Below are 17556 nucleotides of genomic sequence, written 5' to 3'. Positions count from 1 at the left end.
TCCGAGAGGGGCGGAGGAATCGAACCTGGCTCAATTGGGCTGGCTGCGTGCAAGGCAAACGCCTTACTGCTGTGTTATCGCTCCAGCTCTTGATATACATAATTATGCCTAAATATTTCTTTAAAAAAAAAAAAGGCCCTCCCGTTGATCGTCGATTTTTGCTCGAGCGGGCCCAGTAACGTCTCCATTGGAGACTTTGTTGTTACTGTGTCTGGCATATCGAATACTCTCGGTAGCTTGCCAAGCTCTCCGAGAGGGGCGGAGGAATCGAACTCGGGTCGGCCATGTTGGCTGCGTGCAAGGCAGATGCCCTACCCGCTGTGCTATCACTCCAGCCCTTCTTTAAAAATACATTAGTAAATACGGTTGTTATAGTATTAAAATTCATGATATCAATACACAAAGTTACTGCACATCCCCACCACCAAAGTATAATTTTTTGTTTATCTCTCACACTAGACTAAAAAGACAATTAGTTAACCTGATAAGTAGAGTCCGATATTTTTTTCTCTTATACTTTCATGGCTAAAGTTAAATTAATTTACAATACAAATTAATGTAATACAAAATGTCTAGCCCTAAACTTTCTTATTATTTTGGGGTATGAAATGAAACCGCAATATTTAGAAAAATGAATTTCTCATGAATTGTGAAAATAATCATACCTACTGTTAAATTGAGTGTTTAAGACTAAAATCATGAATATATCAAATAGTTTATGCACCAAAATTCAGACTTTTATTAATTAAAATCTAGACCAGGCAAGTAAAAGCCCTTAAAAGTAAATTAACCAATATAAAAAAACTCTCAATACACGATGGTGGACGCTTAGAATCAGAGCCTTAGAACAGCAGGTGGGGATTTAAGTTGCACAGGGCCCTTCTTGTTTTCTATACCTGGCACTCCATATATTATCCTGAGTATGATGAGGAGTGAATCCTGAGTATAGAGACAATTATAGCACTGTAGCACTGTCCTCCCATTGTTCATTGATTTGCTCAAGGGAGCACCAGTAACGTCTCCATTGTGCCATTGTGAGACTTGCTGTTACTGTTTTTGGCATATCGAATACGCCACTGGAGGCTTGCCAGGTTCTGCCATGCATGCGGGATACTCTTGGTAGCTTGCTGACTCTCTGAGAGGGGTGGAGGAATTGAACCCAGGCCATCCACGTCAAGGCAAATGCCCTACCTGCTGTGCTTTTGCTCCAGCCCATAGAGACAACAGCAACCAAAAAATAAAGAAGCCAATCAACCAACCAAACAAACAAATAACCTGGACACAAGCACAAAATACGGTGATTTTCAACTCATCTCAAGTCTGCTCAGGAGTTTTGCTGCTTTACGGACAGACTCCTTTTCCTATATGTTTGGTATGCTTGATTAATCCAGCTGGAGTTGAACTTTGTTATCAGGCTGGTTTTTCCCGTGCAGTACATTTCTACTAGTTTAATTGGAGCTTATTGAAACTACTCATACCTTCAGGCTTTGGAGGAAATAGAGGGCATAAAATGCCACTCATACACCAAAATACTTTATTCCCGAATCCTCCAGTTTTCAAGATATAGGAAAATAAAAAGTTACAGTTCTAATTGAAATGACTTTTCAGTACTTTCAACATCTTCTTTTCTTTGATCTCCATACTTCTGTAGGCTGTTTTCCCCTACTGCCATCCCTTTATGCAATTGCAGTGTTTTACAGAGGAACTACAAGTATATTATCTGAAAATCAACCTATAACAACAGATACTATATATGGTGTTTTATTTCCTCTTGTGAAATTGACTTTCAGAAACAAGCCTATAAGCTAGTTATATTTTTATTAGCATTTCCAAGTTACAGATCAGAAAGAGAAAGTTTAAATATATAATTTGAGTCCTTAGAACTAAAAGGTATTTAAGATGGGTATCGAGTTTATATAGTTTAGTTTTACCCATACATGTGTTGTATAATATCTTTTTTATTTTGTTTAAATAAGGTGAAGTCATTTTGTATAATTTTATATTTAATTGAAGGTGAAGTCATTTTGTATAATATTATATTTAATTGATATGAAAATAACAAAATACAGAGAAGGCATAATTTTATATGTACATCATCAAAAGGTAAGTCACAAAACACATATCACATATCTAGGATCAAATCTATCTAGGAACAAATCTATTTGAATGTATTTGGATTGTTTATTTTAAAGTCATCTAATCAACAGCATTATTTTAATATACAGCACTGTACTGTAGCACTGTCCTCCTGTTGTTCATTGATTTGCTCGAGCGGGCCCAGTAATGTCTTCATTGTGAGACTTGTTGTTACTGTGTTTGGCATATCAAATATGTCATGGGTAGCTTGCCAGGCTTTGCTGTGCGGGTGAGATACTCTCGGTAGCTTGCCAGGCTCGCCGAGATGGGCGGAAGAATTGAACTTGCGTTGATCGGGTCAGCTGTGTGCAAGGCAAACGCCCTACCAGCTGTGCTATTGCTTCAGCCCATTACAATTGTAATATACATAATAAAGTACAATGTACTTGAAGTAATAATCTATTTGGCAGCCTCAATTATGTTTTAACATTCTTAGACTGTTCAATATCTTTATAGCTTTTATTATTTCTACAAATAAATGAAAATATTTCTAATATTTCAGGGTCTTTTGCTTGTTTGTTTATTTTGTCACATCAGTGGTGATCAGGGCTCTAAACTCACGGATCACTCCTGGAAAACTCAGGAGACCATATGGAATGCTGAGGATTGAACTCAGTCACCTGAGTACAAGGCAAATGCCCTACTCACTGTACTACTTCTACATCTCCTAATGTTTCAGTATTTTTAAATATTTAACTTCACAATAGTTACATATCATGAACACTAAAATTTTTTATGTATTAATTTTGAGTAATTTCAGACTAATCATGAACAACATGAAATAAGATGTATTTCAAAAGACAAATTGTAATGGAATATTTATTTTTTAAGTTGCTATTCTCATCACTTAATATTACAAACTTCGGAATACTTTAACTCAATTAAAATATATTGATATCCCATCATCTTGAATTCTTAGTTAACTTTTTAAAAAATTTGTTTATATGCTGGTAATCACTGATTTCTCTTGTGCTACCTTATTTTCCTATACTTGGAAATTTCATCAAAGGAAAAAGAAGGAAATACATTTTCTCTTTTGTTTTATTTGAATATCCTTGATATAGACATTTCTGTAATGGGCTAATAAACAAATTATTTATTTAAGACTTGCTGGCGATTCTTTTGATGCTCATGTTGGTTATAATATGTATGCTTACCATTGCAATTAATAGAAAACTAGCTTTTAAAAACTTTCAGAAGTTCATCACCATGATTTCACCTTAGTTGACTGTGCAGTTCATTCCTTTCCACGGGACATGGCTATTTTTAAAGCATAGCGTGTGGATTTGATGTATATATAAGCATATATTTCTACTGACTCCAGACAATCTCTTGTCACCTGTTCTATTTCTTAATCTGTGTTGAACAGGTAGTACCATTAAGGTTTTTCATATGCATCAAAATTAGGATGCCTTGAAGATGATGGCCGTGTAATTGCGTAGTAAATCATAAGCAATATGACAGGCACAGCTGAAAATTACTTCAGTTTTGAATTAGTCTGAATGACCCCAGTTTTATTGCTGCTGAGTTTCACAAAAATGATAAAATGTCAAGTCATTGGGAGTAAACCAACAGAACTTAAACAATCTGACATGACTGATGCAGAGTTTCTCTGACTTGTTCCATATTCTGTAGACTTTATTGCTTACTGCAATATTTTATTGAGAAACGTTTGTCTTAATGAATGTGAGTGTCTTCCACTATACTAAAGTGCCCGCCGGCTGTATAAATAACAGGGACTTCAGTGCTCTCTGTATTTGTGTACACTTAAAGCTCAGTCTACAGAAACAGATGAAGGGGTGAATCACTGTTTTGTTCCTATTGTATCTCAGTTTTGGTGAGTAAATGTCACTAAGTGCTATTGAGTCATTTTTTTTTTTTTTACAAAGCCACTATTCAGTTTATGACAACTTTTCCAATGGCTTTAGATACAGGAAATTTGCGGTGCACTGTACGTTGGCTATATAAAAACAAACAAACAAACAAACAAAAGCACTTGGTATCATATTGACAAAGACCTACAGAGAATAGATATCTTCACATTTATTGTTATTGGCCTCATAAAATGTCCTGTTATAAAACATCAAATATATCTCAGTATTCAGCTTTCAAGACCGGGACTTTCTTTTCTAGACTGCCGATCTCATGTGTTGCCCTTCATATTACCTTCAGGGGTTTAAAAATTCTTTTCATATTGGAGAACTTGAATCCTGGCTAAACGTTTCCTTTTCAATATATAATCCTTGTAATCACAACCATATATTATTTCCCATGATATTTGATTCTTTTATTTGTGCTTTTCCAATGAAAAGCAAGCTTATAAACTCAATGTGTGCCCTGGATTTTCTCCCATGAAATGAATCAGGGGTTATCTAAGTTACCTAAACTGGGAAGTTATATTGTGCGTATTTTCCTAAAGGTTCTGTTTGCCTTCATATGGCTAAGATACCTTACCACTAATACTGCAGTGACCTGACACTACACTGCAATGACTTCTGGACAGGCTTGAAATTCAAAACCATTACACTAGGCAACTTCCTGCCTAGCTCACATCTCACTCTCTAAGGTCTCCCACCTATATCAAAACTTACAGTCACGCATTTGTTAATTAAATATCAGGAAAGGATTTACAACTTGGATCTCTTTCTTGATCAGGATAAAAGTTCAAGTTGTTTCTCATGTTTCATAGTACTTATCAGTATACTATGGGATTCCACCAGGACCAGTTTATAAAGTAGATTGAAGATGTGTGGTGTTTCTTTATTATCACTTAATCATCAAATAAACAGGAATTCAAGCATTCTCATATGTTTAAGTCGTGGGAATTTTTTTTAGACAGATCTAGCTGAGTAAAGCTATTGTGAAATACTCATTGTGTATAGAAATTAGGCTCCAAAAATTGGTTCTTCTTATGTATGCATGGCTATATGAAATCAGAGGAATTCTCCTTTTATATGTCCTCACCTGGACAGTAGGTACTCAGCGTAAATTTAGATTTTTAATTTTTTCTCTTTACTGGAGTGATAGCACAGCAGGTAGGGCGTTTGCCTTGCACGCAGCCAACCATGGCCAACCCGAGTTCGATTCCTCCGCCCCTCTCAGAGAGCCCGACAAGCTACCGAGAGTATCTCGCCCACACGGCAGAGCCTGGCAAGCTACCCGTGATGTATTCGATATGCCAAACACAGTAACAACAAAGTCTCCAATGGAGACGTTACTGGGCCCGCTCGAGCAAATCGATGAACAACGGGAGGACAGTGACAGTGACAGTGACTTTCTTATTCTATCATTTAAATTCTGCTTTAAGTTTGGAAAGTGTTGATTGTTTGTTTATGATAATCATTGGGTTAAGAGTTTAGGAAATGAAGCATAAAGAAAAATAATCTAACCAATTACAGTTTGCTGATGCCACCAATTAACATTTTTTAACCAAAATAATTTGCAATGTGCATATAATATTTCACTATAGCTACTAGGGTTTATTTTGCATATATTTGCTTGCTTAGCCTTAAGATTTGTTCTTTTAGAAAGACCTTTTATTTTGAATCACTCTAAAACATAATTTGCTTTTATATGGTACCAAACATATTTTAATTAATCATACTTTTTGAGACTAAAAATGTGCCATTGAATAAAAATTTAGCAAATGTAAACATTGTACAAGCAGAATAGAAGTTTATATTGTTATAGGAAGGAATGGGAAAAAATTTTAACACTTCCAGAAATAGTGAAAGAAAGTTAATAAAAGTTGAGAACTATTGAAAATACTTTAGGAACTCTAAAATTAAAATATTTTACAAAATATATACAATATAAAGTCAGTTTTCTTTTCTTTTTTTAATGTAGGAGTCCCATCACCGTCCCATCACTGTCTTCCCGTTGTTCATCAATTTGCTCGAGCGGGCCCAGTAACATCTCCATTTTGAGACTTTTTGTTACTGTGTTTGGCATATTGAATACGTCACGGGTGCTTGCCAGGCTTTGCCGTGCAGGCGAGCCTGCACGGTAGCTTGCCGGACTCTCCGAGAGGGGCGGAGGAATCGAACCCGGCTTGGCCTGGCTGGCTGCATGCAAGGCAAATGCCCAACCCCTGTGCTATCGCTCCAGCCCAAAGTAGGAGTACTGCTACTTATTCCGCCACTAATTAAGCTGACTGAAACAGGCATAAACTCTACTAAAGTAATTTTTTTCTGCACGCGTTTGAAACCCATAATTTTAATATTATGATGTCACTTTTTAATGTATTTCTGTGTTCAAAATAAATACAAGAAATTCTACCTAATTTAATTTCTGTAAATATGAAAATAAGTACAATGTAAATGAACTGCATTATTACCATTACTCAAAAGAAAGCCAATTCAAATCTGTCTCTACAAGTTAAAAGATTAGAATTAATATCAAAATTTGAGCTTTTTATATTTGTATATTATCCAGATTTTGAACTTATATCTCATCCTGTTTTATTTCTTTCCTTTATTTTCACCTGAACAAACTGCTACTTTTATTTATTAATATTTTTACTTGACATCAGTAAAATAATCTGATTATATATTTAAAAATATAAAATATAATTTATATTTTATATATGTCATATCTAAAACTTGTTTAAGTGATGCTTAGTTTTAATTTTAAGGCATGCTGCATTTTTTCTTGATTTTGGTTAATTGATATCAACAGGAATATTTCTACATTTTTCTGATCATCAAACTTACAGTAATATAGGTGCTCCACCTGGTGGTAAAGAAATAAACATGTCTTTGTAGCTCATATGTTGGGGGAATCGAAATTATTTGCTGATTTTAAGAGTGTGTAATAATACCTAGCACAAAATTCAATAAAACCTTGCTAAGTTAAAATATATAATACATTATTATTGAGTTTTTCTAATTGTAAGCGATTATTTTATTGTTGACTTTTTCCAACTTAATGCTTTATATTTGTTCAGTGAATAGTCCATATATGAATTTATGTGTGTATTATTTGATTAAAACTATTTAATTTATAATAAGTATTATTTATATCTGCTTTTATTCTTTTCCATGTATCCAGATTCTTTTGTAGTAGCAAATTCCACTGATCACCTATCTTTACATTTCGTATTAGGTACACTGATGATTTAGTATCTAAAACATTCTCCATAGTAATTTTGGTTGTACACGTAGTGCTTTTAATAAAACCCACTTAAAATTCTAGAGTAGGACCTGCTGAAGTGAAAAGTAAAATGATTATTCCTAATAATAATCCTTAATTTGACAAGTTCTCTTTTTGAATTCGTATGAGTATGTTTTAAATTGCACATACACATACACCGCACACACACACACACAGAAACACACACAATCAGGTTTGTAGCCCTCCTACATACTAACCACTCTGATGTGCATATATATCTTATCAGGCATCTTCCACCTGAAAGTCCCTGAGTCCTCTCCAGTTGGCTCAGCAATTGGGAGAATAAGAGCTGTGGATCCTGATTTTGGACAGAATGCAGAAATCGAATACAATATTGTTCCAGGAGATGGAGGAAATTTGTTTGATATCGTGACTGATGAGGATACGCAAGAAGGAGTCATCAAGTTGAAAAAGGTACACTTACAAACTTTTTTTTTTTTTTGCTTTTTGGGTCACAGCCGGCGATGCTCAGGGGTTACTCCTGGCTCATACACTCGGGAATCACTCCTGGCGGTGCTCGGGGGAGGATATGGGATGCTGGGAATCGAACCTGTCTTGGCCATGTTGGGTGCATGCAAGGCAAACGCCCTACCCGCTGTGCTATTGCTCCAGTCCCTACAAACTTTTAAGAGGAATAATTTGTGTTACCTGTAACAGCATCTAATAATCTCTTAAACAAGGACCTAATGGATCTAAAGAAAGATCTTCATTACCTTTCTTCTAAGGAAACATTTTTGATCATTCTGTTAGCAAATTATTTATAACAAGCAATATTAAAGAAATTACTGAAGGCCTCATCTGGGGTCAGGCTTAAGGGGTTGCTGGGAAAATTGTAGACAATGGTGAAGAGGGAAGGTGTAATGGTGGTGGAACTGGTGTCAGAATATTGAATGCCTGTAACAAATCACCATGAACAACTTGTAAACTGCAGTGACAAGAGTGAGATCAGAACTGATTTTATCTTAGGGTGAATCTCAACAGAGATAGATAAAGAGATGATGCATAATGTTGTCTATGTGATATGGGTGATTGAAATGTCCAGTCATTGCTATATCTCTAATGTGGGAGCACACTGGCCAAGCGCAAGGGGGTCCCAGCACAGTGGGGTGACTCTGTCAGAGAGGAAATCTAGATATGTTAGCAAGCCACTCTGGAGGGTGTAGTAGCTTGGGACAAGTACTTACACTAGACTCTGATACAAGACACCAGAATGGCATCCCATCAGGATTGCCTTTATTCTTATAAAGCCAGAATATGTGGACAAATCTAAAGAGAATGGTGACTAGGAAATGAGGATAGGAACAGATCAGTAAGGGGATCAGAGAGATAGCCTAATGGGTAGAGTACTTGCTTGTCACCCTGGTTTGTTCCCAGGCATCCCCTAAGGGCCCCTATACACGACCAGCAGTGATTCCTGAGTGCAGAGCCAGTAGTGTTTTCTGAGATCACTAGGTGTGCTCCCCAGATGCACAGAAATAAACAAAAACAAATCAGTTAAGAGAATCAGAAGATAATGCAAGAAACTGCTACGGATATGAATCATATTAGGAGCAAAGGAGGTTGTGATAAATGGTGGTGTTTTGAATAGACTTTAAAGGGAAAAAATAAACGAGATTTTTCAAAACATTCAGATTATCTGGTCACTTATATCTAATCATTTTAATAAAATTCCTCTCTAGTAGATTTGGTTTAAATCTATAAATAAGAAACTGCCAAAGGCAATGCCTACTGCTAATCTAGCCTGTTAGAAAACTGTGACTCGCAGAATATGTGTTTTAAATCAAATTTTTATAATAATCTTGAGGCCAGATTTTGAAGCCACAAAATTTTTAAATCCATATATTTTGATGATGTGCTAGTGTCTACGAATGACTCACCATACATAGATGATGTGACTGAAACTGTCAGACTGAGTCTCTTAGGGAGCATGGCAGTAGTGCTCCTGGCTTGTATTCATAAGGTCTTGCTCTTTCTTTTTTCTGGAAAAGTTTTGGGCTACACCCGGTTGTGTTCAGAACTTCCTGCTGGGTATAGCCTGATGATCTACAAGTTCTAAGAGTGTGACTCGGGTAACACCAATTGTTGCTCTCCAAGCTGGACCATTTAATCCACCAAGGACAAAGCATCAGCGCAGACTGCAGTTTTCAGTATGTCCAGGAGAGTGGTCCAAGCCCACTCAGAAAGCATCCCCAATAATTCGTCATTGCCTAAAAATAGCAAAATTGGAAAATAGTCATTTAAATTAAAACTATGCAAAACTTAACAGAAATAATTGTGGCTCTTTCATGTTATGGTCAAAAGTGAAGACAAGATGAATGAACTATGTCTATTGTATCTAGACAGTAAATTCTCTGAAATCTACGACTTTTAGTATAGAAGAATTCATAAGTGTGTAAACATCAACAACAGTGCTTAATTACTATATTAATCTTTATATTGAATTTTGAAAAATTTTCCCTTCAGTATTTCCATATAGAATTGCAGGAAACATATTGTTTTGAAATCAAATTTATACAGTTAGGTATCCTAAATGCATTTGAATGTCCAAAAATATATATATTCTACACTTGAGAGTGAATATCTGCTAAGTATCCACTATTTTTTAATTTAGTGGATATGATTTATTGGATATAATTTGACTAAGATTAGAGCACCATGTCATTTATTGCCAGTCTTTCTTCTCTCTTTCTTTCTTTCTTTCTTTCTTTCTTTCTTTCTTTCTTTCTTCTTTCTTTTTTCCTCCTTCCTTCCATCCTTCCTTCCTTCCTTCCTTCCTTCCTTCCTTCCTTCCTTCCTTCCTTCCTTCTTTTTTCTTTCTTTCCTTCTTCCTTCCTTCTTCCTTCCTTCCTTCCTTCCTTGCTTCCTTCCTTTTCTCCTTCCTTCTTTCTTCCTTTCTTTCCCTTCCTCCCTCCTCTTTTCCCTCTCTTCAACCTCCCTCATTCCCACTTTCCCTCCCTTCCTTCTCCCTCCCTTCCTCCCTCCACTCCTTCCTCCCTTCCTCTTTCCCTTCTCTTCCTTCCTTTCTTCTTTCCTTTATTCCTTCTTTACTTTCTCCCTCCCTTCTTCTACCCTCCCTCCCACCCTACCTTTATCCTGCCCTTCTTCCCTTGCTTCCTTGCTTCCTTCCTGTTTGGTTTGGTTTGGTTTTTCTCCCAGCCATGTGAAGATACTTGCTCCTCATTCTGCTCTTTGGGCTCCTGCTGGTGCTTGGAGGACCAAAGTCTATTATGTGATTGAGCACTGGACCAGTGAGCCACCCGCTGGCAAATGCCTTACCCATTGTTCTATTTCTCCAGCCAGGAGTTTTCCATTCCTCCTTTTTAAATACGCTGCAAAATAAACAAAAATGCTTAATATTCTCTGAAGCACAAATTCTCATTAGTGCTTTCTTTCCAAAATTGGTTTTAATTCCTGTTTATGACATTCCACTCTCTTTCTCTGTGACTGGAATGTCTAAAGTGGAGCATTGTGACCCAGTGCCACTACTTAGTGTCACTTTGAATTTGAAATAACATTATGAAATTTTATACATCTCCCCGGAACACAAGGTATTGGTCTTTAAATAATGCACAAAAATACTTATTCTATATTTATGTTTTGTTATAATAAAGGGTATGTAAGTAAGTAGATATGTATATCTTAATACTAATAACTTAAAAACATGAACAAAAATAGTTTAATAAAATTTAAATTAATGTATCCTACTTAAAAGTTACAAGGGGTATTACATTAGAAATGTGAAAATAAGATTTATTTAATGATCGCAATTATATTGTTATATAAAAATCTGAGTAAAATAATACTGAGCTAATTTTCCTTGCGAATAAGTGATAATAAAAAAATAATTTATTTAAAGGGAAAAGAAAGGCAATCAAATTGAAAATGTAAATATAAATGTATTAATAGCATTATAGTGGTGTTCTTGATACTGATTAAGAAATTTAGCAATTAAAGCAGTGGGTGAGTACTTTTATGTGAAAGAAAAATGTCATGATTTACATAATTTTCCCTACAGTTCTGAATAACTTTTTACAAAAATATTCATGATAAATTAAATAAATAACATCATCTGGTTTTAAATTTAAAATGCTCAAAGGAGTTAATATTTACTTACATTAAGTAAAATGCTGTTGTATTAACAAATCTTACTATATTATTATTTTATTTCTAAATCTGTGATCATATTGACCACGATGCAGATTTTTTTCTTCTGCCTGCCTTATAAATATATGGCAATATATTTTACGTTTTACCTTGGTCCTTTAATAAGCAGACCAAGCAGACTAGCTGATCCCATTGGACATTTCTATCTTATTTCCTGTTAGTTAGTAAAACTACTTTTTCCTTTTGCATTCTTCAATGACAAGAGAGTAAGTTCATTTGAAATGATTTGGTAACAGCACCACCATGTGGTCATTCTCTTTATAACTCTGGGGAAAATTTGGAATCACTTTATATTGTCAAATAAACATCTAAACTTAAAATACTCACATTCTTGGTCAATCTGTCACATGACTAAAAAATAAGTGAGAAATACTGGGATTAGTGTTGGTGGAGAATGGACACTGGTGGAGGGATGGGTACGCGATTATTGTATACCTGAAACCCAAGCACAAAAATTTGTAAGTCTACAACTGTACCTCATGGTGTTTCACTAATAAAAATTTTTAAAAAATTTAAACAAATTAAACAAAAATATAAGTGGCCCTTTTGTTTCTCTAAATAACATTTTTTGTCATTATTGTCATTTTTCTTCCTTTGTTGCAAACTTTTACCTGACTTTGATAATCGGACTCACATACTCCAAATTATTCTCCCTCTAAACCATGGGGGTAGGAAGGGACCAGTAAGGGGGCCAGAGAGATAGCATAATGGGTAGCGCACTTCCCATCCCACCTTGGCTTGATCCCAGACATCCCATATGGTTGCCTGAACACTACCAGCAGTGATTCCTGAGTGCGGAGGCAGCAGTAATTTCTGAGTATGTAAATATAGTTTGAACCAGAAAATATTCCCCCAACAGTCAGAAGTTGGAATTCTCTTTCTCCATATCATGACGAACTATAGTTGTTTCCAGTTTTCTTTATTTTGATAGATGGAGTTTTAACTTCTTTGACGTATTATCTCATTTTCCTGATAAGTAGCAGTGGACAGTTTTTCATATGTCTACTGGCCATCTGTATGTGTTCCCCGGAGCAGTGTCTATCCATTCCATCCTCCATTTCTTTAACGGGTTTTTGTGTGCTTTTGTAGTTGCTGTTGTTAGCTGTGTGAATGCTTTAATGTCTTTGGGAGAAGCACTTCTGATGTGCAAATATCGTCTCCCATTTAGAAGGGTGTCTAAGTTTTTCTCTAGTTTTTTTTTCCATTTAAAACCCTTTTAATTTGATATAGTTCCATTTGTTGATTTTTTTGAATCTTTGACAATTGAGTCAAATTATTGAAGACAACTCAGGGGTACAAATCCCGGAGTGTTCAGTATCTGTTTTCCTCAGACTGTTTTATGAATTTTTGTCTAACCTTGAGGTCCTTAATCCACTTTGAATTAATATTTGTGCAGGGTGGAAGATAAAGATCAAGTTTCATTGTTTTGAGCTTACACGGCACCATTTTTGGAAGACTTTTCTAGGTCTACTTTGTGAAGACAGTTCTTTTGTCATGATTAACTGCCAATTGATCCTAAAGGTTTATATCTATGCTCTCAATTCTATACCATAGGTTTGAGAATTTGTCTTTGTTTTTCTAATATTACACAAGTTGTGATTACTAGAGCTTTCTTTTATATTTTTATTATAAAAGAATTATTATATTTTTTACTATAGCTTTATTTTTTATTAAGTCAGGAAATGGAGTGCCTCTCTTCAATGTTCTCAAAATTGCTTTGGATATATGGAGACTTTCAATATTTGACAGGAGTTTTAATAGATTTAATACTGTTCTAAACAGTACTAGACAGTACTCAGTATTAAACTGCTCTAAATATTGAAGAAAGTCATTATTAATTTGGAGGGATTTCATTGAAAAACAACAGTGCTTTGGATGAATGGTCAATTGACCATGTTTTTTTCATCCAATCCATAAATATGGAATAATTTCCCATTTCATGGTCTCCTATTCTCTCAATTTTTTAAAGATAACTTTCAAATTTATATATGTATGTAGGCAGCAAGAAAAATAACATTCTGACAGTCATTTAAATAGTAAGATGTTTGCTCTCCATATTAGATCTGAATGAGCGAACTATATATCATTAGTGTAGGTTTTGGTAAGTGATGCCACATGATTATTTCATTGGCTATTTCATTTTATTTCATCATCCTGTTATTCGTCGATTGCCTCGAGCAGGCACCAGTAACGTCTCTTTCATCCTAGCCCTGAGATTATATTCAAGGCTCTTTAGGAGAATGAGACCCATCATTGTTACTGGTATTTGGCATATTTGGTAGGCCACGGGGAGTTTGCCAGACTCTGCCCTGTGGGCAGGCTACATTCGATAGCCTGCCAGTTTGTCCAAAGTAGGAATGAGATAATAAGATGTCATAAAAAGATGTCCTGATAAGATGTCGCATGGCCGCGAATGTGGCCGCGTGGTTCCGGGAGCTGGATTTTATAGTCTCTGAGTCTTGGCCGTTGATGGGATTACACGGCGCCAGGGGGCCAGGTGGTGGGTGTGACCCCCGCCTATTGGAATTTGGAGGATCTGGGTGGAGGATGCTTGACTCCAATCCGAGTAGGCTTGGAGATCTCGGCCCCGGAACCCGCGTGGCTTTGTCCCTCTACCAGTACCTTCATGTGTGCGGAGAGTGGTCTCAGCATGGTGGTGGCTGGTCCTGGAGGTCTTCGGCTTCCGGAACCCTGGTCAGGGCGGGGAGGAAAGCTCAACCTGCTCCCCTCCAAGGGGCCTCGGCGAGGAACAGCCAGGCGCAGGGGCAGAAGACTGCCTTCATTGGCTATAAAATATAGAATATCTAAATTCTGGATGTCAGTTATAGATATTATGTCAGTTATGTACTATATCACACCCTTATATCTATAGATTTATGTAGAAGTATGTAGAGATATACTTTTTTTATCAATATCTTTCTTTTTTAAATTAAATTTTTTTTTATTAGTGAAACACCATGAGGTACAGTTAATAGACTTACAAATTTTTGTGCTTGGGTTTCAGTTATACAATGATCAAGTACCCATCCCTCCACCAGCGCCCATCCTCCAACACCACGGGTCCCAGCATCCCTCCCACCCCTCATACCCCCATCCCACCCTGTCTCTGTGGCAGGGCATTCCTCCTTGTTCTCTCTCTCTTCTTTTGGGTCCTGTGTTTTGCAAGAGAGGCATTGAGTGGCAATCATGTTTGGTCTATAGTCTACATTTACACAATGGAGTACTATGTAGCTGTTAGAAAAGATAAAGTCATGAAATTTACATACAAGTGGTACTACATGGAAAGTATCATGTTAAGCTAAATGAGTCAGAAAGAGCGGGATAGACACAGAAAGAGTGCATTCATCTGGGGAACATAAAGCAACAAAATGGGAGACTAACACACAGGAGTGGCTGATATTAGTACCAGGAATTTTGCTCCATGACTTGGAGGCCAGCCACACATGCTAGGGGAAAAGGAAGCTCAGATAGAGAAGGGAGCACCAAATAAAGGGTGTTGTGAGGATCCTCCCAGGGTGGGAGAAGCATGCTGAAAGTAGACTATTCTCTCAATTTTAACTTGCATTTTCACTGTATTATTGTTTTACATACTTTCTTAAGTTGATAATCCTACATATTTGATAGTAGAGACTTTTTCAACCAAAACTATTAAAAAATCTCTCTCATTTTGTTTGTTATTTGCATATTCAACTACAAGAGCTTATTTGTGTTGATTTTATAGCCTGTGACTGTGTTGAAGTGGCTTATTGTTTCTAAGATATTGTTGGATGCTTGGTTTTTGTTTTTTATTTACTTTTTACTGCTGTTTATTTGTTTGTACTGGAGTCTTTAAGGTTTTCTCTATATGAAAATAGTCATAGATTAACTTTTTCTTTTTTCAGCGTGGGTCCCATTGATTTTTTTTTTTAAGTTCATGTCTGATTGCTCTTGCAAGGAATTTCCAAACAATATTAAGCAATAATAGAGAGAGCTTATGATACTCTGAGACAATTCTTTGAGGCCAATTTTCTTGTGCTTAGTTTCAGAGGAAAGATTTTCAATTTTTCACCATTATGCATAGTGTTTTCTGTGGGTTTATTTTCAATAGCTATTGCTATTTGAGGTATGTTCCTTCTATTCTTATTGTATCGAACTTTGTCAAACATTCCCTCTGAATCCATAACTTATTTATATGGTATGATTTTGGGGTGTGGGAATGGACATGAGCAACACCCTGAGGTGCTCATGACTAATTCCTCACTCTGTGCTCAGGGATCACTCCTGCTGGTGCTTGGGGGAATATTATGTAGTACTAGAGATTGAAGAAGTGAGTAACATGCAGTGTAAGTGTACTATATCTCTGACCTATTTGTCTTTTCTTTGGTTACTATGATGCATTACATTAATCTGAGTACATTGAAATATTATTGCCTTTATTGGTAAATACACTTACCCATGCTTAACATATATATTTTTAAAATATATTGTTGGTGCAGTTAGTTTAAACTTTGTTGAGTATCTTTGTATTGATGCCCATCAGGAATATTGGCCTGAAATGTTTTTTGGTGCTGTTCCTGACTGGTTTTGGTATCAAGTTTATGTTCATTTCATAGAAACTCTTAGAAAGGATTTCAATTTCATACTATATTTTGGAAGACCTTGAAAATAATAGGTAGTAAGTATTTGATAGACTGGCAAAATCTGCTGGTGAATCCAGAGGACAACAGCTTTTATTGTTGAGAATATTTAAATTACTCTTTAAATCTATGGATTCACATTATTTTTCTACTACCCCCTTATTGAATCTTGGAAAGTTGTATGATTCTAAGAACTATTACATTTTTAGTTTCCCTAGATAAGTAGTGGACAAGGGTTGTTTATTTAGTTACTTGTTATGCTATTTTGTTTTCATTTCTGATGTGTCTGGTAATCTCTACTCTTTTCTTTCTTTTTAAAAAATGTTTATTAGAGAAAAACAAGAAGTACAGTTGTAGACTTACAAATTTTTGTGCTTGGATTTATACAATGATCGAGTACCCATCCCTCCACCAGTGCCCATTCTCCACCACCAATGATCCCAGTATCCCTCCCACCCCGCATCCCACCCTGCCTCTGTGGCAGGGCATTCCCTTTTGTTCTCTCTCTCTCCTTTTGGGTCCTGTGGTTTGCAAGAGAGGCACTGAGTGGCAATCATGTTTGGTCTATAGTCTACTTTCAGCATGCATCTCCCATCCTGGACAGATCCTCCCAACACACTTTACCTGGTGCTCCCTTCTCTATCTGAGCTGCTTTTCCCCCCAGCATGTGTGGCTGGTTTCCAAGCCATGGAGTAAATCTCCTGGTACTTATCTCGCCTATTCTTGGGTGTTAGTCTCCTATTTTGTTATTTTATATTCCATAGATGAGTGCAATCTTTCTATGTCTGTCCCTCTCTTTCTGACTCATTTCACTTAGCTGATACTTTCCATGTAGTGCCACTTGTATGTAAATTTCAGGACTTCATCTTTTTCTCACAGCTGCATAGTATTCAATTGTGTAGATGTACCAATGTTTCTTTAACCAATCATCTGTTCTCGGGCACTAAGGTTTTTTACAGATTTTGGCTATTATGAACAGTGCAGCAATGATCGTAGAAGTACAGATGTCATTTCGACTACAATTTTTTGCCTCTCCGGGATATATTCCCAGAAGTGGTATTGCTGGGTCAAATTGGAGCTCAACTTCTAATTTTTTGAGAATTGTCCATACTGTTTTCCAAAAGGGCTGAACCAGTTGGAATTCCCACCAGCAGTGAAGGAGAGTCCCTTTCTCCCCACATCCACACCAACAATGGTTGCTTTTGTTCTTTTGGATGTAGGCAAGTCTCTGTGGTGTGAGATGGTATCTCATTGTTGTTTTGATCTGCATCTCCCTGATGATTAGTGATGTAGAGCATTTTCTCATGTGCCTTTTAGCCATTCAGATTTCTTTTTTGAGAAAGTTTCTGTTCATTTCATCACAGAATTTTTTGATGAGGTTGGATGCTTTCTTCTGGTGGAGTTCAACCAGTGCTTTGTATATCCTTGATATCAACTCTTTATCAATGGGTATTGGGTGGATATCCTT

General features: G+C 36.3%; 1 protein-coding gene across 1 annotated transcript in view; it reads left to right on the top strand.

Moving 5' to 3' along the window:
* CDH12 (cadherin 12) overlaps positions 1–17556 on the top strand; it is a 436383-nt gene that overhangs the window by 356226 nt on the left and 62601 nt on the right. The window contains exon 6 of the mRNA XM_056108950.1: positions 7535–7722. Coding sequence (XP_055964925.1) covers positions 7535–7722 — 188 coding nt within the window. The remainder of the gene's footprint in view (positions 1–7534; positions 7723–17556) is intronic.

Source organism: Sorex fumeus, unplaced genomic scaffold (assembly GCF_029834395.1).
Source record: "Sorex fumeus unplaced genomic scaffold, SorFum_2.1 ptg000240l, whole genome shotgun sequence".
NCBI lineage: Eukaryota > Metazoa > Chordata > Mammalia > Eulipotyphla > Soricidae > Sorex > Sorex fumeus.
The sequence above is the reverse complement of the archived record's forward strand: the minus strand, read 5'-3'. Positions and strand labels throughout refer to the sequence as shown.